This window comes from Juglans microcarpa x Juglans regia, chromosome 7S, assembly GCF_004785595.1.
Source record: "Juglans microcarpa x Juglans regia isolate MS1-56 chromosome 7S, Jm3101_v1.0, whole genome shotgun sequence".
NCBI lineage: Eukaryota > Viridiplantae > Streptophyta > Magnoliopsida > Fagales > Juglandaceae > Juglans > Juglans microcarpa x Juglans regia.
In genome coordinates this window covers 18,703,467-18,725,652 of record NC_054607.1, presented here as the reverse complement: position 1 = coordinate 18,725,652, position 22,186 = coordinate 18,703,467, and the positions used below count along the sequence as shown (strand labels likewise).

General features: G+C 35.2%; 1 protein-coding gene across 1 annotated transcript; it reads right to left on the bottom strand.

Moving 5' to 3' along the window:
• Nucleotides 1-2,855: 2,855 nt before the first annotated feature.
• LOC121241181 (stomatal closure-related actin-binding protein 1-like) lies at nucleotides 2,856-18,045 on the bottom strand. Its single transcript, XM_041138843.1, is given in 15 exon segments — nucleotides 2,856-3,172; nucleotides 3,291-3,403; nucleotides 3,406-3,439; nucleotides 4,357-4,491; nucleotides 8,414-8,472; nucleotides 8,805-8,921; nucleotides 10,864-11,044; nucleotides 12,222-12,305; nucleotides 13,632-13,700; nucleotides 14,291-14,416; nucleotides 14,418-14,432; nucleotides 15,501-15,593; nucleotides 16,301-16,429; nucleotides 16,941-17,240; nucleotides 17,806-18,045. Coding segments are annotated over 15 exon segments (1,599 nt in total). The 5' UTR covers nucleotides 17,905-18,045; the 3' UTR covers nucleotides 2,856-3,127.
• Nucleotides 18,046-22,186: the final 4,141 nt, after the last annotated feature.

Sequence of the window (22,186 nt, the reverse complement as noted above, 5' to 3'; positions counted from 1 at the left end):
CCTTAAAGTTCCATATGAAAGACCCAAGGTTTTGCAGCCAATTAACCCTAAAACCATGTCACACCTTGCCAATACTAGCACATACACTTCTGTTGTGATGTCGATCCCTGAACCAAGACTCTTAAGTCTTTTATTTTCTCTTTACTCTCCACTAATTGCTCATTAGCTACCCTTACTTTAACTGTCTCTTGTGTATCAATTGAAATTTGAGTCCTTTTTAATATGGCAGGATCCAAGAAGCTATGGGTGAGTCTTGTATCCACTAACTTGTTTGGATAGTGAGATGAAATGAGATGAGTTGAGATGGTTTGTGAATAGTAGTGAGATTCATCTCACATCTATATCCAAATGGTCCTTAAAATCTCATTTTGATAGTCAGATAAGATGTGATGAGATGATCTGTGAATGATAGTGAGATCTTTGAATTAAGATGTGATTTGTAAAAGTTTGTAACTTTGGATGTTGAAGTGAGATGATACGGTTTTAACTTTTTATAGGGATTTGATAAAGTGGTGGGTTCCACAAATTATTAGAAAGTGTTTGTAATAATCGAGTATTGTTTGTAAATATATTTTCCATTAACTAATATCATTTTTTAAATTAAATACACATAAACATATTAAAATCACAAAATTAAAGATTTTATTTTTTTCAAAATTTATATTATTCAATAGTTCTCAATAATATCAATTTTTATTATAAAATACATCATTGTAATTATCACTTATAGATTACAAAATTCTCTACGTTATTTTTTCTAATTTATTTGTTACCAAAATTCTAACTACTGAGTGGGTCCCATCTAAATTAGGTAATTCTAACTTCCAATTAGGGCGACGAAAAGTGATCAACTATTTCTTTCTTAGATTTGTTTTAACTCAAAAATTCCTATCAATTATCCGATCTCTTTCTTTCTCTCTCTGTCTCTCTGTCTCTTTCTCCCTCTCCTGACTTCTCTCCTCTTATCAGCTTCTCTCCCTCCTTCATCCCCTCAATTCTCCCTCTCGCCACCTCCCTCTCCATCGTAGCTCCTCCATCATGATCGTGTTTAGCCTCCTTGCACCCACATCACCTTGCACCACCACCGACACCAACAGAAAAACCATTGTAAGTCTGTAAGCAAGCAAAGCAAACCAGCGTGCCCGCTGCTACCCAACCATTGCAATTCACCTCATGTTACTAAGCCCTCTCCTACACCACAGAAACCGTCGCACTTGGCGTTACCCAGCAACCCAGTCCCTTCCCTTCCCACGGAAAGTTACAGCACCACCAAACCAACAGCCACGCCTAGAAGCCAACAACCACCACTCCCCTCCTAAACCGCAACATAGCACTACTTATTGGGAGCTCACACCCAAGCCTCCACGCACGCACAGCAAGCCATCGTCTCCATCTGTTACAGCTGCGGGGCGGCATTGTTGCTAAAGGGAATGAAGGACACTAAATCGGAAGAAAGGGGAAAAATCAACAAACAAGGGTTCAGCTCGCGACCTCGTTCTTGTTTGCATCTCTAAAGTGGGGGAGGGGAATGAGGTTGAACGACACTTGTCGAAGGGAAGGGCTTTAGAAAAGCTTGGCACGAGGACGAAAGGCTTACCAGGAAAGAAGAAAGCTTGGACGGGGTGCTGTCGGTCTTGTTAGTGCTCAGAGTCTTTAAGTTTAATCAACGTACAATAGTCGAATAAGTTGAGATATGGGTGAGATGCTTGTAAAATGGCAGTTTGGATATTGAAACCGTTGAGCCATACGAAACAAGTGAGGTGGTCCAATCGGGCCCAAGCCTCCACAACTCACTCAACCCCATCACTCTGCACAATGTTGTTTTTGGAAGTTGATTCCCCATGATGATTATGCTGATTTTGCTTTTGCAGTTCCAGTGTGAGAGCTGCTAGCTAGTACACTACTCCATCGGACTCACGCTTGATAGCCATCATCTCGGCCTCCAAGGATTTAAACTGTGGCTCAGTGGCCTGCTTGAAGGAGTTAAGCCCTCCGGTAGTTGGTTTAGGCGAGTTCCTTATACCATGGTAGCACTAGAACCTCACAGAGATTACCTCTCTGGTACCAAACTTATCAGTTTCTCAGCTGTAAGGGTGGGATGAAGGAGAAATCTAAGGAAATCCCAATTCGAGATTGAGTGCCTCCAAAGAAAAGAGAGAGAGAGAGAGAGAGAGAGAAATTGTAATTTGATAATTTTTCAGACAGTCTTCAATTACATAGCTAGGCACCTATATACTTGATGCAAGAAATAACAAACTCTGACATTGTTTCTAGAATCACTGTTGAGTAAACAAAAGAACCGACATAATGATCTACAATAATGGGCTTAATTTTTTTTTCTATAAGTACAATAATGGGCTTAATATTATTATTATTATATTCTAATGGGCTATCAAGAAAGTCCTAAACACAACAATCTACTTCAGGCTCGAAATCATCTCATGTCTTGCTTAAGCCTATGGTCTTCAAAATTTTAGGATTCATATTTAGACACACAACATTTAAAATTTACAGGTTACCGTTCTAAATAATATTTCAGCAGAAATTTAGATGGTGTAGTGTTAATGGGAGACCTGACAATTTTAAGGGATTCTAGTTCTCGGTAACCCTGCCTTGTATCTTCCCCACTACTCCATCCTGGTGCATTCAACATGTACAATTTGCAACATTTATTCATATCTAACATGGCAAGTATACTCCTAAAATGAACAAAAGATTGAAATGTTTTTGAAAGGGGTAGCATGATGAGCAAATGTTAAGAAGCTATAATGAACTCTGATATGATGCATCATTCTTCATAGAAAAACAATGCACCATGAACTCCAGCCATGCTCAATCATGCACCAGTCACCAAATATATCAATCATTCAATACCTCAAGTAATGTGTTAAAGATTTTTACAATGAGCAGCAGTGCAGTCATTCTTCAAATGATTGTTGACAACGGCAAATAAAAAAAATGCCTTGTTGGAGAAGAAAAGATCAAAAGAATCAAAAGAAAACAAAAAATGGAACCCCATCTCACCATTATACAACGCCAACTATACTATTGCAAACATATAATACATGATATGCGGAAAAACTCAAAATAATTATAACTTAGTGAAAACGCGATCCTCGGAAGTCAGTTAGGTTCCCAAAGGAGCTCTGTCATCTGGTCCGGCTAGGATGATCTGGCATTTTAAGCATGTACAATCGATTACATAAGCTATAGGGAAAAGCGAGGAGAATTTACTAACTAGAAGTTTTAATCTGAGGTACAGCTTGAAAGAATTTAGAGAGGGCACATACATTACAGTCAAAAGCAAACCTCCGGGCCAGCAAAATAGCTGCATTCCTTTGTCTCTCCGATTCAAAGGCTATTACAAAGGAAAGTCCTTTCTTTGCTTGCCAAAACAATGCTGAGCTGCAGCATTCCCAGCCCCTCTAACTCCGCATAGCTAAAGCATTAGACAACAGTGTCAGGCAAGGTAAACCACACTCAGTCGAGGGTCCAAGGCTGAAAGAAAAATACTCTACTTCCTAAACAAAAATCCCAAGCCCGTTGAAGCTTCAGCCAAACAAAGGCTAGAATATATAATGGTATACGATAAACATATCACAATAACAGAAAATTCAGTAAATTAGTAGCATGCGAGGGAAACAACTTGAGATAATAGGAACCACCAAAGACGCATGCAAGAGGTAATATAGAAAAAAAAATTATTATTTTGGAAAGTGAAGGAGAAAACAATCAAATGAAGATATTCCAGTTAGACTGGCTGGGAACCAAAGATGCACGTATATAACTCGGTTCATGAGAAATTCTTTAACCAACCATAATTAAAGCATAGGTACACTGGAGAGAGAGAGAGACGCAGTAAGAATATTATTTCCTTCATTTTAAAACTTCAGCTCTAAAGGATAAAAGACACCTTGCTGGATGTTATTCTTCCAAATTTTGGAGGTTGTCAAGGATGGCTCGCTCAAATTAAGGAATGGAGCTTAAACTTCGTGAATTGTTTAGAAATTGTCAATCCAAAATAGTCAGTTTTGCTTTTGATTGGCTTTTTTTCCATTGTGTATTTCATCGGGAGCCTTGAGGAAGTGTAAGCTTTTTATCATACTACAGATATTTCAAAATGATCCAATATAGTTACCAGTAATAAATATATAAATATATATCTCTATATATTCACTGTGTTCTACTTTATTCTATCCCTCACATAACACTCCCCTTCTCATTTTCCCTTTTCCATGAGTAAATGCAATTTCTACATTGCAGAGGAATCATATTTAAAGAATAAGAAACAGGAGATAAATACCAAACCCTTCTTGGCCCTTCTCAAACCCAAAATAAATTTAAAATCAGCTATACCTGCATTGCAGAGGAATAGTATTCTTTAGCAATTGTTGTCTTTCCTTTACAGAGTTTTATCCTCATCTTTCCCACATGAAGCACATGAATGGATTCTGATGGGTAATTTGCACCATTCATTTGAGTAACAACTACCTGTAAAGTGTGAGAAACAACTGTCAAAAAATACCAGATGTCCAGGCAATAAATTAAAATCAGATATTCCTAATATCCTCCAACAGTCAAAAAATAGACAAATAACGACTAGTGGTTTGTCTGAAACGATAAATCAACCACATGACTGAAGTCAACAAAATCAAATCTTACTGCATTATGGTTTAAACCCTATTGTGTCTGATAGGGAGATGGGGCGGCGGGGGCCCATCACTCGGCCCATTCACATATCCACCCGGCCTGTAGGGTACCCCGAGCCAGGCGGGCGGTGTATCCCACCTGCCCCTTTTTACCTGCCCACCCATATACACTTGTACATAAAAAAAAAAAAAAGCCCCTAATCTACTGATTACACAGCACTCTCATTTTTCTTTCCTCTTCATTTCTCTGCTCCTTTCTTCTCCTCCTCCTACTTCTCCTTTTTATTTCTTTCTTCTTCCTCTCTGAAGATGAGACCCACAGCCATGCTCCATGGGTGGTCTTTGATAATGAGATCTCTACTCAGTTGTAATATCTCTACCTGAACTTGAGCATTGTGAAGTTCGCTGTTTGGTTGGGCCAATCGTCTGCCTGTTGAACAGGTAGAGGTAGGGAGGTGTTGGGTGGATAAAGAGCAACGCCGCCTAGGCATTGGTGGTGGGGGGGGGGGGGGGGGGGGGCAAGAATGAGCGTGCTGAAGGTAGTAGCCCTAGTGTCTAATGGTTTAAATTATGTTCATGACTTCTTAACAAAGGTGAGAAATTGAGTGAGATATGTGAAGTCTTTCCTGGAGAGATTGACAGGTTTAAGATGTTTGCAAAGGCCTTGGTCTTGGTGCTATGCTCCCTCCAAGTCTAAGGTTCGAATCCTCTTGGTGCAAACAATCTCTATGGGCCATCGGACTGGGGGATTTTCCCCTTGAATTACCCAAGGTGCACTTGCAGGAAACTCCTTGCTGAGGGCCTGTGCACCCCCGGATTAGTCAGGATGCTGTTCTCGAACACCCGGGGCCAATAATAAAAATAAAAAAAAAAATTGCGAAGGGAACATAGATTTAGAGTAAGAAGTTGGTGTCTTGATGTTCCTGGTAGATGGAACTCGATAAACTTGATGTTGAGCACAGATGAAAAATCTCAAAGAACCTTGAACCAATGGGGATGAAGATATGCAATATGTTTATCATTTTCGTTATGAAGATGGGAATGGGAGAAGACTTTTAGGGCCTACCGAGTATTATGATTACCAAAGAGAAATTATTTGTACAAGCCCCAAATAGAGAAGCCTCATACAAGCCCTTGTAAAAAAAGTGGACCTCACCTAAAAAGTGTAAAAAAAAACTATTATTTATTAGTGGGACCCCCTTTTTACAAATGGCTTGTATGGGGCTTGCCTATTTGAGACTTGTACCTAGCATTACTCTTACCAAAATGTCTAGGTATATGTAAAGTTTTTGAAAGTTTTTATGTTGTCACATTGGACCTTTCTGGTTCATTGTATGTCACTTTAAATTTATATTTCTAACAACTTTACGTCATTCAAAGTAATTTGAATGAGATGTATGATAATATTGATCATATCTTGCCCGTAATGGCCATGACTAAGAAAAGCATGAGAAGTATTGGAGAGATAGGTATAGGATTAATCTGATGTAATATGTTGCTATTGTTCTTAAACCACAATTCAAGATGAAGGTGCGTGTTTTGGTAAAGATGAAACCTTTAAAATCATTCATATGACCAATATAGTAAATTTTATGGAGTTTGAATCATTCGTATGACCAATATAGTAAATTTTATGAAGGTACCATTGGGGCTTTCTTAATGAAGAATATGTGGCCTCGGCCACTGGGAAATTTACCTTGACGATCCAACATCTGAAAGGGGAAATGATTTGGAGTGAAAATCAGAGCTATTTTTGGACGGATGTGAAGCATCAGTAGTATGGTTTGGCATTCAAGTTGACAGAAGATGAATCAATCAAATATCCTATCCTTGGAGAGATACCACACGATGTGTTGACCATCCCGATTTCCTATGCTCACCCCAAGTTTGCCTTTAGCATCAGGGTCATGTATTAGATCCCTTTAGAAGTTCACGCCTCTAAATGCTGTAAGGGCTTTGATTGGTATACAAAATTAGATATGGAGTAAGCAAATTAAATTTCAGGATTTAATGGGATTTGTGGAAAGCCATGATAGGCCAGCCAAATAAATGTTTACAATTTAGTTCAAACTTATTTGTATTTATCTGTTATTATTGATTTAACTAAAGGTCAATTTTTTTTAAGTAACTAAAGGTCATTTTATCGTAGAGATGCCTCCGGAAAAACCACTAATGGTACATCTTGAGTGAAAGTTGGTTTGTTTTCACTTTCTTTCATTTCATACATGCTTTACTTTCGCAACCTATGATTAATTTGTGCACTTGTAGCTGCTTCCAATGCTGCTGCTGTTGGAATCAATTGGAATGCACTTTTAATGTTGGATATGATTTATTTGGTTGGTGATATATTTTGGACGATGTTGTAAACTTGTAATGTTGGTTTTTTTCCCTTGTTTTGGATAACTTGAGTGGGTTGGTTGTGACCTTATGGCTATGAATACTTATTTTTTATGTTCAAAGCTTTAAAGGTTGGAAGATTGAAAGCTTTGAAGTTGGATTTTGAAGAAATGTCAATTGTTTTTTCTTTATGTTGGTTTTCTTTTAATTTTTCCCCTTGTTTGTTGTGTCTTGTGCTTTGTGGAATTGCTATGTTTTTCTTGAACTGCTTGAGATAACTTTGTCCATTTCAAATTCATTACTAGGATTGTGAGTGCCTAATTTTTTTTATAGGTAGTGTGAGTACCTAAGTGAAAACTCATACACTTATCATCTGATTGAAGTACTCCATTTCGAAAATATAGAAGTCTAGATATACCCAAGTTTTCATGAGTTATAAAGATCCCATTTCATTCCAAACCTGCACTTCTCCAAATGTCCGATAAATAAAGGTAGTGCTTGCGAGTATTGGAGCTGGGTGACAAATACCTTTCACAGATAGAGATATATGGGTAAAGGTAAAGAGATATATGGGTAAAGGTAAATTTATGGAATGATGATCAGTAGGGCATATAATTGAGAGAAAGTATTAAGACGAGGGTGATATCTTTAATTGCCATCCCCAAGGCAACTTTCTTGTCCATTCTCTAGTCATAAGATGAGGGAACATTCTCCAAAGAGTCGGAAAACAAAGCAATAAAGCTCCATCCTCTTCTTTGCAGCTTAAATAACTAACTCATACCTATTCCAAATTCATTTCAAATGGTTTGACTAGAAAACCGTTAAGTCATAACTTTTTAAGAGCATCCAGCAAAGACAAAATATAAAGATGCATAATTCATCATCACAACTTATATACCATAGAGATTGTCAGAACCTGGTCAAATATGACCTTTTTTTTTTCAGAAACACCAAAATAGTTTAACATTTTTTGCCCTGAGGAAAGCCTCCAAGCTTTACAGAACTGGTATTTCTCAGGTTTGACAAAGAATATATTAATCTCCGGATAATACATCATGGGGCCTTGATCTAGACAGGATTAAGTGATGCTCCTGTATATGTCCCATATACTTGGGCTCTTGCCTATTCTTATGATCAATAAAATTTTGTTTTCAGATAAAGAAAAAAAAAAAAGAATTGAGAGATCATGATTAAATCAATGGTGGTCAGCCTAGTCTAAGCTCCACACGACTAGCAGCGCACGCACTAGAAGTAGAATGGTGAACCTAGTATCATCATCAAGACGAGCAGAAAAATGATGCAGATCCCCCTTAAAACTAAACCCTCGCGGTTATAACAAGAATACTGAAAAGTTACCAGATATTGAAGCTGATATACATTTAGTTATGCACAGGAAAATAAACCTGAATAGAATTAGGACAACATACATTGAATTCAACATCATGTTTCCGTACAAGTGCCTCCACATAGCTTCCCAAACCAGCAGCTGCTCAAGAAAATTGGTCAGCCTTTTTTCTTCTTTTTTTCATTTTAACATTATAGACAAACATACATTCATTGCAGATTATATGAGGACTACAAAGATGTCATATTAACAATATTGAATAAATGGCGCTAAATGGAAACCCTACAAAATCATATTTTGAACCCAGATAAACAATACGAATGAATACCGACTCTAATGGTAGCTCCTCCCCTCATGGAACATGGCAGATGATAACATCGTCAGTTAAAGACCCCCTAGGTGCATGTATAACTTACCAGTAAAAATAAAAAGCATCAGAGAAACAACACTTAAGAGTAAGGATCAAACCAGACCTGGATCAATAGGACCAGCAGTTGTCAATGTGATTTGCTGTCCTTCTGAAACAATGTCAGCTTGCAAGATCCTTCCAACATCAAAAGGCTCAGGAGCATAAACGGATTTGGTAGCTCCTGAGATAGGGAAAGTTGAATCAGAAATGACCAGTTGGCAGCAAACAATTCATAAAAAATTAACAAGTGGATATAAAAACTAGAAGTACATCAGGGTGGCCATTCAGTGGCAGCAAAAATGCCTATAAAAATGCATTAAGATACATGCATCAATTTAACAAACAGTCATACCATTTTTCATTTTCCATGCTCATTGGTTACTTATCTACTAAACAATTTGAAAAGGAAAATATTTACAACAAATGAACTCTGCAGCATAGACTTTGCACTAGCATTATTTTACACGTCACACTAGCCCTGCCTGGGCAGAAAAGAAATGCCAGATGCAGTCCAGCTGTGGAGTTTTCCACCACAGTTTAAAAGCACCTCAAGGATACATGGAAGAAATACTGATTATATCATTTTGACATAACATTCTAGGCTGCCTCCAGTTAATTTAAGCCCCGTTCCACCTCATCCAATATTTCAATAAGGGGCTTGCCTCTTTCTTCACTACCAAGCTTAAGCTACTATGTTGAGAAGCAATGGGACAGCACAAGCAATTGAGAGAGCTCCACCTTTATGACATTCAAAAACTAGAACTTGAATGGATCAAATTTGAGGGTAAATGTACGCGGGCATGATAAAGTTAAAAGTGGGAAAGTGATATTTTTTTATAAGTGTGGGAAAGTGATATTTTGAATTCAATGGAACTGTACCCGAGCTTCATTGTTTAGTGTCCCTCTCTGTTGATGAATGAACTCTCCCTGCCTATGCTGGATGGTATTAATATCCTCTTTATATAGAGTCCTCTCAAGGAAATTAGCCTGTTAAGGAAAACTCCTTACTAGGCCTACTAACTCTATGAATTCCTTCTCCAGGATTGGTGAACAACAAATCTCATTAAGCTAAGCACTAACAAATTTACAGGACTGTAACTTATGTCAAGTCTAGATGAAGCACATGGAGAGAATAGACAAGGACCGAGAGAAGACTGAGCATGGCTAACCAAGACTTTTATGCACAACCAAAATTCGGCTTCATCAAACTTTGTTCTGCCATATATATTCTGTGCTAATAAGATAGGCAATTTGAGAGATTGAACTACTAAATTAATCAAATCCTTCTTAATCTTTCACTTTGAGAGACATTTTTTTTTTTTAAATAAAAAAGAAGGGGGAATTGAAGTTACAAAATTAATGCATTCAAAACACTGTCAATGGGATGTCATGACTGTTTGATATTTTGTACTTTATTTACATGTCAACTGCATGTGTCAGCTACATTGAAATACATTACAAAGCCTTCAATAGGGGTCTGTCAACCAGTCATCTCACTTCTCAACTACAGCCATGCTTGCTGTTGTATTAGATGCCAGCATGTGACTTTTCACTACCGTCACCCATCTATATGGTCTCACTCTTATCTAGGAGAATTGTTAATATTCAAGTCTTCAACACAATGCATACCAGGCACACAAACAAAACCACGTCAACCAAGATTCCTTTAATTTTGCCCGTACAAGGGAATAGCTAACACCAAGGTAATATGCTAGTATTTGCAGAATAACTTTCAGATTATCTTAGTAAGTTCTTTCATGTAGTCTTTAGAATTGTGTGAACATTTTTTTAAGGGAGTATGAGCCAAAGGGCCTTCCATGATAATATTTCAGTCCTCGACCACTAGAGCACAGATGAGAATGCACAACTTATGAATATATGTTGTACATTCTCTATTTCCCACAATCATTCCAATCATATACTCTTAATGACAATTCAAAGACAGCCATAAACTTTTGCTGCAAAAAAAGAAAATGCTGCGAAGGAAAAAGCATAAATCTCTGGCATAAACTTGGAAGGTATTTAGGAATAACACAACAGAGCAATCATTGTGGTAATTTATTCTCAAATCACAGCACCAAAGTCCACAAAATGCAAAACACCAACAAATACTGCACATATACCAGATATAAGCTCCTTCTTTCCAAATTCTGCTGATACACGATACCACTGAATCGAGCATTTAAAAAGTTCTGGAGCATTATCAGAGCAAGGTTGAATCCTCAAGTATGAACCTAAAGCTTCATGCCCATCTAATTCAAATATCTGGGAACCATTCTCCACAACCCTCTTGCTCCTTGCCAGCTGAAGAAGATATGGGGGAAACCTTAAAAGCATACCCAATAAATGGAGGAACTTGAAATTCCATGCGAGGAAATTTCATTTATGCTACAGCAGCAAAGCCAACTACACACACCGCAAAGATAAACAAATCCATGGTAAAAACATGTACCAGCATACCCCAGCTAAATATTTCTGTTTAGTTATGAAAATTTAGCTGAATAATTCAGTGAGTTCAGTAAATAAGATAGAAGGGACTAAGACAGCAAGAATTCTGAAGGGGTATTTAATACTAGGTTTGGCCCACCTCTAATGAGTACACAAGTCACTTTTTTCTCAATAAAGCCTTTAACACAAGAATTCTGGTCATTCCTATTTCATGTATATGGTTCATGAGAAAGAGAGAAGGGGAGGAGGATGAAGGGGCAAGGAGAATATGATGTGTTTTGTCAGATCAGCTAATTCAAGCCATATGTTCCTCATTTCCAGATATAACTAAGGCAAGATAAGGAACAAACAAAATAATTGATGATGGACAGCAAGAACACTAAAATGACATCAAGAGCATGAGAAAAACAATCATGTCACCACAATCTTCCAATAGGACAAATTCCAGCTCCTTTTTTTTTTTTTGATAAGTAAAATAAGTATTATTAACAAGAATGGTCAACAACTGCCAGTTACAAAAAAGTATGCCCTATTTACGAAGGCACGTTAGAAACTAAGAAATCATGAAGATCCAAGCCATTAAAGTCCACAGCAATGGCCCAAGTACAAAGAGTCCTAAAAAAGAAAACTTTTAGCTCCTCCATCGATCTTTCCTTGTCTTCAAACGTCCTGTTAACAATTATTGCAACTCTTTGCCTAAAAAACATGTATACATTAATTGTTCAAGCTTTTAAGTTAAGAACCCACACCCAAGGACATCCATATGAACTAACTTCGATAAACTAACTTTAGAATCATATCGTGACCTCCAAAGATTCATGCACTTGGCTCCCTTGGACCCCTACAGAACCTATGATGTACCATACCAATTTATTCACATTAAGCTAAGGCAGGGAAGGCACCTGTAAACTAAGCATATGTTAACATGTATTAAGCCAAGAACACTTCAAACCTCATCAAATTTTACAAAACCTACAAAAATAGAGCAAAATATTTTTTGACAAGTAAAAATAGTGCAAAATAATAAACAAACCTCTTTCTGAAGCAGAAGAGAATGCTTAGACTTCTCTGCAAGCTGTGCTCTTAATGCTCGAAGCTCATGTTCCATATCCATAACCTAGAAATTAATGCTTTATTTACTCATCATTAAGAAAAGAACATACAGTAAATATTTTTAGATCAAAAGAGATCATGTATGTACGGAATGTAAAAACAATAGCGATGATATTCTACTTCAGCACAAGGCTGGAGGATACCGAGTTTTCCTAATAAAAAGGAGGATGAGCCATCTTTCAAGTACAAAGCTCAAAGAATACCTGGATACACTAGAAATAAAATAACTAAATAGAAAAAGAAAAAGAAAAAGAAAACGTGGAAACACTCAATGTCTGGACAATCTCATCTAGCAGCCAGCTTTACCATTTCTAAGTGATCTACTTCTAAAATTGAAGTGTGGCATCTATGAACAAGTCAGAAGTTCCTAACTTGTAACTAGGTGTTATCTTTTGTATACTTCTTGTGTACTTGGGCTACGACAATTTACTTGATTCAATAAACTTTATTTTACTTAAAAAAATCTTAAGCACTCTCATCCCATGCAAACTCACCAACTTCCTTAATTTCTCTGTGTCATGTTGGTGATGCAACCATGGAAGAAAGGTCGAGGTTCCAATTTTTTAGTGTGAAGCAAGCTTGAACAAGCTCGAACACACTTTTTTTTTTTTTTTTTTTTTGAGCAGTAAACAAGAGTTTTATTGATGCAAGCTCAAACACACTTCATAAGTTTTCTCTATCAATAACAAGAATAAAATAGCAATTCAGTTTGTAATGTTTTGAGCATTGAAGCAACTTGCCATATCAATAGGCAAAAACTCTTTCTGAGTTTTGAATTTTTTTTTACAAGGGAAACAAGAAATCCCCATAGCTAAAATCCAAATCAATAATCTCACAGCTATAGTACTTGAAGTTCCATCCACCCTAGATCCACCCTAGAGAGTCATTCCAGCCTCAGAAATCCAAGCGAAAGGTCGGGTACGTCCTATATCACGCCAGCTATGAGGGAGTCTTCTGATTTCATTTCAAAATAGGCGGTTATGGACATTCCATTAACAGGAGGTACGTATACTTGGTCCAACAACCGTGAACTCCCATCTTGGTCGAGGATTGATAGATTTTTGCCAACTACAGAATGGGAGTTATATTTTCCAGATGTATCCCAAAGAAGATTACCTAGGGTATGCTCTGATCATTTTCAAAAAAGAAAAAAAAAAACAAAGGAAACAATGTAGAACTCCACATATGATCATGTTACAGCAAAAAAAACATGAAAACTTCACAAAACGTTGACAGCAAACATGTTCACACACGCACAAAGGGAATAAATCTTAGGGAATTTTTTATTACGAGATAAGTGTATAATTAAGACCAGAGATCCAGTGTACACCTTGCTTGGCTGATGCAGCATTATAATTCGTCTAGCCACTTGAACTTCCTTCATCAATTCTTCCAAGTCCTAAAAGTCCCAAATAAAAAAGTATGTGTTCAAGAGAGAAAAGAGTAGTCATACAGGCACGACCTCATATACAACTCTTTTAACAACTCTGTTTTAAATAAAAGGCAGTTATGTAAAATTTGAGATTCAAATAATAAAAAAAAAAACTTCATACTTTTGATGAAGTGGCACTATCATATTGGTTGGTTCTTTAATGGGTGTAAAATAATTGTATGAATATCATTATTTAAAAAAAAAATTGATAATAAAGTAGGTACGCCATATCAGTGAAGCTCCAATCACTACGCTGCCAAGTTTCAAACATGAGGCACCACTAAAGAGAACATAAACCACGATGCATCTACCTAGGAATATCCACCCTCAAACCATTAAAGTCACTGATCCAGTAAGAATACTTACATTAAGCAATAAAGGACGAGCATGAACATATGCATGTATAGATGCAAAAAGATTAATAACAGACAAGCATGAATATTAGCTATGCAGAACAGGACAGATTCCAGTCTTTTCAAATTAACAAAGGCCAACTCAAATATTACATTAGGGCTGCAGCGGTCAAGCACTCTTGAAAATATATGAAGAACGCATACCTGCTTTCCAGAAGCCCGAGACAAACGTTCTTGTTCCTGAAGAGCCTCTTCTACTCTCTGTACTGTTGCTCTGGCAGTTTCAATTTCAGCACGAGCAAAAGCTCTTTCCTCATCAACCAGTTTTTTTAGCATCTTCTGAAGCCTAAAGCAAAAAACAAACGCAATCAAAAACAGTGAGAGAGAGAGAGAGTTTCTAGAGCAGGTTTTGTGTGGTATCTTAAGGAACACAAGACCAGAGCAAGCTGGGGAAAAGTTTTCAAATAAAAAAGGGTTTCCAGAGGTGCCATGAGGTAAGGCATAGCTTTCCACCCCCTCCTGTACTAAGTACTTGATTTTGAGGCAAGAAATGTGTGGAACATGAAGAAGGAAAATAACATAAATAGGGTAGAGAACTAAGCTTTCTCCCCTATTTTTCATATCTATAATGCAATCTTGCTGTTAACTTTACATTAAAGATTGCAAAAGATTCATGTCTCACAAACTAATGTATTGGTAAACGTTGTGGAACAAAGTAAACAGGAATGTTATGCATTACTTTTTACTATGGGCAAATATCTTGAGCGCCTATAAAAAAAAATCTGGAGTAGATAAAGGGCTGGATTAAGTAATAAAAAGGTGAGACATTTAAGGAACAAGATGATCTAGAGAGAGATATAGAGCGAGAGCATAGCAGTTGCAAGTTATTACATATTAGGATCTGCTACAAGAACACATTCTTGACAGAACTGTCGTATCAGGTACTGTAAGGTATTGCTTCCTATTAGCTATGGTGACAACAAATTCTTCACGATATATTGGACTTCTAGAATCGAACTTATTTAACTGGGTAAAGAAACAGCTTCCCATCTTTCCTTCGTCCAAACTTAAAACATCAAAAGCCTTACTAAATCTAAGATGATTGGAGAAATCACTACCTATCAAGTGGATGGCCCAGTCCCAATGATACAACTTCGAAGGGATATGATATTTGATAATAGCCATCAAAACATCATCTAAATCAGTTCAGTATATTTTTATAAAAATAGCATATTCTCAACCTATAAAAAAATAATTTTTTAATAGCTACACACAAGCATTAATGCAATGAATTTTTAATTTTTTTAGTCATTACGATGCATTGGAGTTGTATCGGTTTTCAAAAGAATTTTCTAACAAAAATCACGATGCTGTTAAAAGTTGTCTCACCCAACTTCAAAGAAGTTCATGTCACCTGCTTAAGAAAATTTGCTAGTTTCTTCACTTCTGCCTTTTCTTGTAGCAACTCCCCTTCTCTTTGAGTCAGCTGAACTGCTAAAGCTTCCACCTACACAAAGTGACAACAGTTTGGCAGCCATTACTTGCTTCACTTGGAAATAGAATTGGGTATAGAATTAATACTTAACCAAAAAGGAGTTAATACGAACAAAAATCCTAACCAACCAAAAGATCCATTATAGGGGAGAAACAAAAGCAGCAATTCAAGGAAAACCCCAGCTTTCTATTATATGGAAATATTATAAACAATATATACTCTACCACAAGTACATATAGCTGACACTAAGACAGAAAGATGCTTATGGGACTGCCGAGAACAATTACCAACTAGATTTCCAAAGCCAAGCGAATAAACAACAATTGAATTTCTCAAGCAAGAAGAAAAAGGTAAAACATTCTGCAGCTGCAGTTTCTAACATATTAGAACACAAAAGATTAAACAGTGGAAAAGGTATATATTCTCCTCAAAAGAGAAAAAAAGGGCCATACACATCATATAATAATGAATAATGAAAAATGAAAAAAAAAAACATTATGGTTTATTTCATGATTGTACTGTTACATTTATAAAATTACTTTAATAAGGAGCTCAAAACAAAATGATGAGCTGTCTTCTCGCATATGTCTTAATACTGCATTTGAATTTTAGTTATATTTCAAGTTCAGTAACCGACTAAAAGTGTTAGATTTAAGGCATAGGAATGCTGAAAGGGAAAAAAAGAACTCAAATAAAAGGAGCATATTATAGGAACTAACCATAGAGATAGCTTCCTCTACATCATCCTTGTTTCTACCAGCCACACGCCCCTTTAGGGATTCCAGTGCATCTCTAAGCTTCTTCAGAAGAACGTGTTTCTCCAATGAAGCTGCTTCCCTCAGTCTATTCTGAAGTCCACAAATGACTAGCTTATAAGTTCTCTCTGTATCATCCATTCTTCTCAGAAAAAATTGCTTATAATTCTTCCCAATTGGATACAAAAGCAACATAAGAAAGAAGCATTGTCACATGAAACAAACCAACAGTATTCCAAGCTTTCTAAACCCTCTACGATATAGGAAATACAATAGATTAATCTGTGCATCTTCTATTTTTCAAAAATTGAATTACTCAAAATTTATTCTTTTTTCAACTGAGCGTAGTAACTCTAATTGGCACATCTTAATAGAGTTGATTAAATTTTCCAAAACCTTAATAACAGAACCAAACTTTCCACGACCTTAGTTTTTTCAGTGACCTAAAGATCAGCCAAAAGAAGTAAAAAAGAAAAGAAAAACGTATTGAGAAACTAAGAAAAAAAAAACGAAGTCCTAGGAAAATTGACAAGTCACGAATAAGCACAAACGGAACATTATTTCCTAACATAAAAGTGCATAACAATTGTAAATAAAACTTAACCTCTTCAGACAACTTAGCAGCAGCAGCCAACCCCTTCTCAAATTTACTTGCGAGGTCACGAACCGAGAGGCGTTTCTGTTGTTCCAACAGTTGTGCAGTCTCACGGGCGACAACTTCCTTCATGGATAGTACTTTAGGGTCATCCTTCGACTCCACAATCTGATTGTTAGCTCCAATTTTGTAATTTGGAAAACGACTAGAATTAAACATCACATCCGCAGATACTGCCGGGACGGCATCTTTTTGCATGGTGTCACCAAAATCACGGCTCACCCTCGTCATTATGACAGACCAACTACTCTGTTGACAAGCAAAAGTAAGCTTCTAAGAAAAAAAAAGTAAAGAACAAACTAACTGTAAAAAGACCTCTCAACCTCGCCAATGAGCTGAGCTCTAGCGAAAAATGGAAGCTCAACTTATTTTAATAAAAATTGGACGTGGAGGTGAGGTCAGTTCGAAAATGTTTTTATTCTAGAATTCTAAAATATATTATCTTCGAAAAAGATGAAACCTTTACATACACGGCTTAGTTGAGAAGTTCAATCATTTCCTGAAATTTTTTTTTGTCAAAAACACAACAAACCAGACAACTCACACCGATCACTGCTGATTCGAGCAATAGTATAAAAAACCATATAATATGCAAAGCCTGGAGAAATCAGGCCGGATAAACAGAAAAAGCAAAGAACAAGAATATCAAATGCAATTGCCAATTACCCATTTCAGCTTCGGACTCAAAACAAGCTGTAAGACAAAGGAAATGAAAAACCCTAGTTCTTCGAATACCCTTTTTTGGTTTTACTATATTTCAGAGAGAGGGAAACAAAAGTTAACAATGGAGACAAAAAGGGAGACTTGGACTCACAGATGATGAAAAATAAGTGGGAATACAAATAATGGAGAGCTTAGAATTGAAGATTCTTGGATGGATCAGATGCACGGCAGAGCCCTTCAACTCGATCATCCACTAGGCATGATGACGGAGAGAGAGAGAACGAGAGAGAGAGAGAGAGTCTGTAGGAAGAGAATATGCAAACAAAGAGAGATAGAAAGAGAGGGCGTTGGATTGTTGCTTTTTGAAAAAGCAAGGGAGAGAGAGAGAGAGAGAGAGAGAGAGAGAGAGAGAGAGGCGCCCTATAATCTATGAAGAATTCTTCGTATAAAAAATACATATGATAATGGTGACGCTTTTGTTTATGGTTAAGGGTTTGGTTGAGATTGGGTGGTGAGGTGAGAGAGACAGAGTTGAATTGGGATTACCAGTGTGTTGTCACGACCCATGCGTACGCTTTAAACTTGAAACTTCTTGGCGGTCCCATGCATGTCTTCTTCTTCTGCCCTTTCTTCCTCATTTTTGCTTCTTTCTCCCGCTAAATTAATTAACAAACTTTCGCTATTCATATTTTCTTTAATTATTATTTTTTTAATCAAATCGGATAGCATTACTAAAATATTCATATGAACTTCACATCGCTTGAAAGCTTTATGCGTCGTATTAAATAGAGCGAGTCTGGTTTTGACATTTCCAATATTTTATACCTCTGCGAACGATAATAAAATAGCTTGAGATAACATGTTTTTATTAGATTCTGAAAAATAAAATAGAAAATGTCAAATAAAAATATTATTAGATTAAAAAATTATCTGAATATAGTTTTTTAAATTATTTTTATTTCAAAATTTGTAAAAGTATTATTGATTCTTGTGTTTTCTTTGTATATTTGTAAAAATTGTATTGATCTTTGTAATGTTTGGTACTTGTACAGTTTCCACGACTATATATAATATTATTTTTATTTAGAGAGTTGGGATTGCGGGTTCTTAAGGCATGGTTGGATAGAGAGATGTTTTCATCTCATCTCACTATCTAAAAACCGTAAAGATAAATATTTTCTAATTTTTAATTTTTAACTTTTTTATCTAATTATTACTTAATTATTATAACTTTTAAACAAATTACAAACAACAAATTCAAATCTTTTAAATTTTAAAATAAAAATTATATTTTAATAATATTTTAATAATATTATATTTGTATTCAACTTTTTTCTCTCTTTTCTCAAAATCCCATAAAACATTTTAATTCAAACTATTTTTAACTCATCTCATCTCAATTCAAATCTCTTAAATTATCTCAATTCATTTTATCTCATCTCAATTCATAATTTTCATGAAATAGAAGATTTTCCTCTTTTCTCAAATTTTTTTTTTTAATAAAAAAAATCAAATCATACGCGGTTCGGGCACGCGGTTTGGTGCGGTACCTAGCAAGGCTTTTTAAAATTTTTTTTTAAGCGAAGCCGTTTAGAAATTAACGAACCAGTTGGAAGAACTTTTGAAGTGGACATGAGGGAAAGGAAGTAGAGTGCAGGTAGTTTGAGGCACTTTTAAGTGGACCCGAGAGAGAGAGAAAGAACTGTGATCTGGACTTTCCAATTTTTGGTTTAATCAGAATCAGTGTCTTGTTATTATCAAACGTTGTTTTCCCTTTAAAACCAGACTGGGCTGGTGCATTAAATCTGGTTTCTATTTTGTGGGTGAGTAGTAGGAAAAAACTATTTTACCTTCCAATTGTATCGCTTAATTTGACTATTTGACATTTTTTTTTTTTACTTAGTGATTAAAAAGGTAAATTTAAGTGTATTAGAATATTTTTTTTTATTTTTTTAAAATATTTAAATATATTTAAAAAAATTAAAAAGAAAAATAAAATAAAATAAAAACTTAAAAAGTAATAAGAAGTCAACTTGAGCGGGCTATTCTGGACGGTAGAGTAGTCTAACTCTTTTGTATATATTAATGATCCGATCCAAAACAACCATGATTTGGAATTGTTTCATGGTCTTTTTCTAAGGAAAAGGCAAAACATAATCAACTTAAATGTGGGACAACTACTCCAAATCTTTATAAAGATTATATTTGTTATCTCACATTTACCATAAAATAAAGTAAAACAGAAATTAATCACACGACATAAAAATTTACTTGACTCGATAATGTATCTATGTCTACAAAACTGCAGAAAATTTTACTATCTCAAGGAAGCAAAGTATACTATGGGGCAAAATTTAATGTTCATCACAACCATATTGTTCATAATAAACATATTTATATAATTGTACGGCTAAAACCCTAATATCATAATTATCATCGCCTTATTCACTTGAGTGAGGTGTCGAGCGAGTCTTGAGCGAACTCTCCATCTAAAGTTCACTTGAGCGATATTTCGAGCAAGAGTCAAGCGAACTCTTTACTTAATTTTCGCTCAAGCAACATGTCATACTAAAGTTGAGCGAACTTTTTGTCTAGCGTCTCTCAAGTCATAAACTGGGTCAAAAAATTTTTTCCTAAGAAGTTGCCCCTAGACCCCATGAGACTTGGGCATGTTCACTTCGGCTTGGGCCTATCAACCCAAGCCTCATTAAACTTCACCAAAAAATCGTAACGAATCATTGTCGGGTTTGAATCATCAAATTGAGCCACTACAAAAATAATCAAATTCCATAAACCCAACAAAAGCAACTATTCAATTAAATGATATTGAACATTTTTTGTATCTCTTATGGAAAAATTATCTTTAAAAAAATACCTATATAATAGATGATTACTAGTGGATACATAAATTATCTGTTATGTTATACTTTAAATCCAAAATGAACAAATTACACCTCTCAATTATAGTTGGCTATTAGATAACACACTTCATGAAGGTTGATGATCAAGATTATCCTTGTAATTTTCTTTTAGCAAGATTATCTAATTTTGGTATGTCGCCTAAATTGTTAGTTTGGGATGGATCCTGCAATTTCACAAATCAAGAATATAAGATATTAGTTTTGATGTAAGATTTCATATTTACTTTATAATAAGAAAAATTTTAGGCACCATAGTTTCATCCTACTGTATAAGATGTGACATATTTATCATCATTAAATAATTATTTATTGAATATTTTTTATCATTTAAAAGTAATAAATGTATCACATTTTATACAATAAAATAAAAATAAAATAATGAACGTGGTGTATAACATTTCTTAATTCTAAGAAATGTTATTGGATCCGGTCCTCGTTATTTTCAATCCCTTCTAAAGAGAGAAAAAGAATTCATAAAAAGTTAATTGTATTAAACATATTGATTTTTTTTCAAGTAAATATTTCTTGGTATATAAAGTTGCGTAATGTCAGGATTTAAATAATTATAAAAGGGTGAATCTACACCCACCGTTGGGGCTCTCGTTTCGCCATTTCAATTTTTTTTTTGGTTTTTTTTTTCATATCATTTTTTAATACTTAAAAATATTTTAAAAAATAATTTATAATATTATTAAAAAAATAATTTCTTAATCACTAAGTAAAAAATATAAAATATAAAAAAAAAAAAAAAGGAAAACAGTAGGTTACAGTGGAATCCCCCAGCGGGATCCCTAGCTTTTTCCATTATAAAATGAGCAGTGCTAGGCTGCTGCCTAGCAATGATCGCTTGGTGTGCCGCCTAGTACAAATTTATCTTTTTATTTTTTATTTTTTAATATATTTAAATATTTAAAGAAAATACACAAATACACTAAAAGTCAAATTCTTAATTATTAAATAAAAAAATATTAAATATATAAACAGTCAAAATGAGAAGATAAACTCAAGCGATAAACTAGCATTTCTCGTATAAAATACATAGAATATAAATAAGTTTAATGTATATTTGTCTTTTCAGAACTAACCACTCTCGATAATCATAATCAAAACACCTATGACTGTCTAATACCGCGTGAAGCCTAACAAGAAAATAAATACACTTACATCAATGGAGAGAGTTGTAGACCTTTGGTTGTCTATCTTGTTTGATCCTTTGCTTGCAATAAACTGCATTACTTTTTATTAATAGCCTTTAATTGGCTAACATGGAGATAAAAGGGAGGCTTTATGGGAACCTCAATCTAATGTTAGAAATATTGTTCTTTCATCTAAAAATTTTTCAATTTTGATTACAAACTGGTGTGTGACAGCTTTTAAGCATGATTTTAAGAAGAAGAGTAGTTATACTCATGCTTTGTTATTATAGAGTAATGTTATTTTGGATAATGAGATGAGATGAGATGAGATTATTTTAGATGAGTTGAATAAAATATTATTTTTAATATTATTATTATTTTGGGATTTGAAAAACTTGAATTGTTTATTATATTTTGTATAGAGATTTGAAAAAGTTGTAATTATAAGATAAGATTAGATGATATTAGTTGAGAG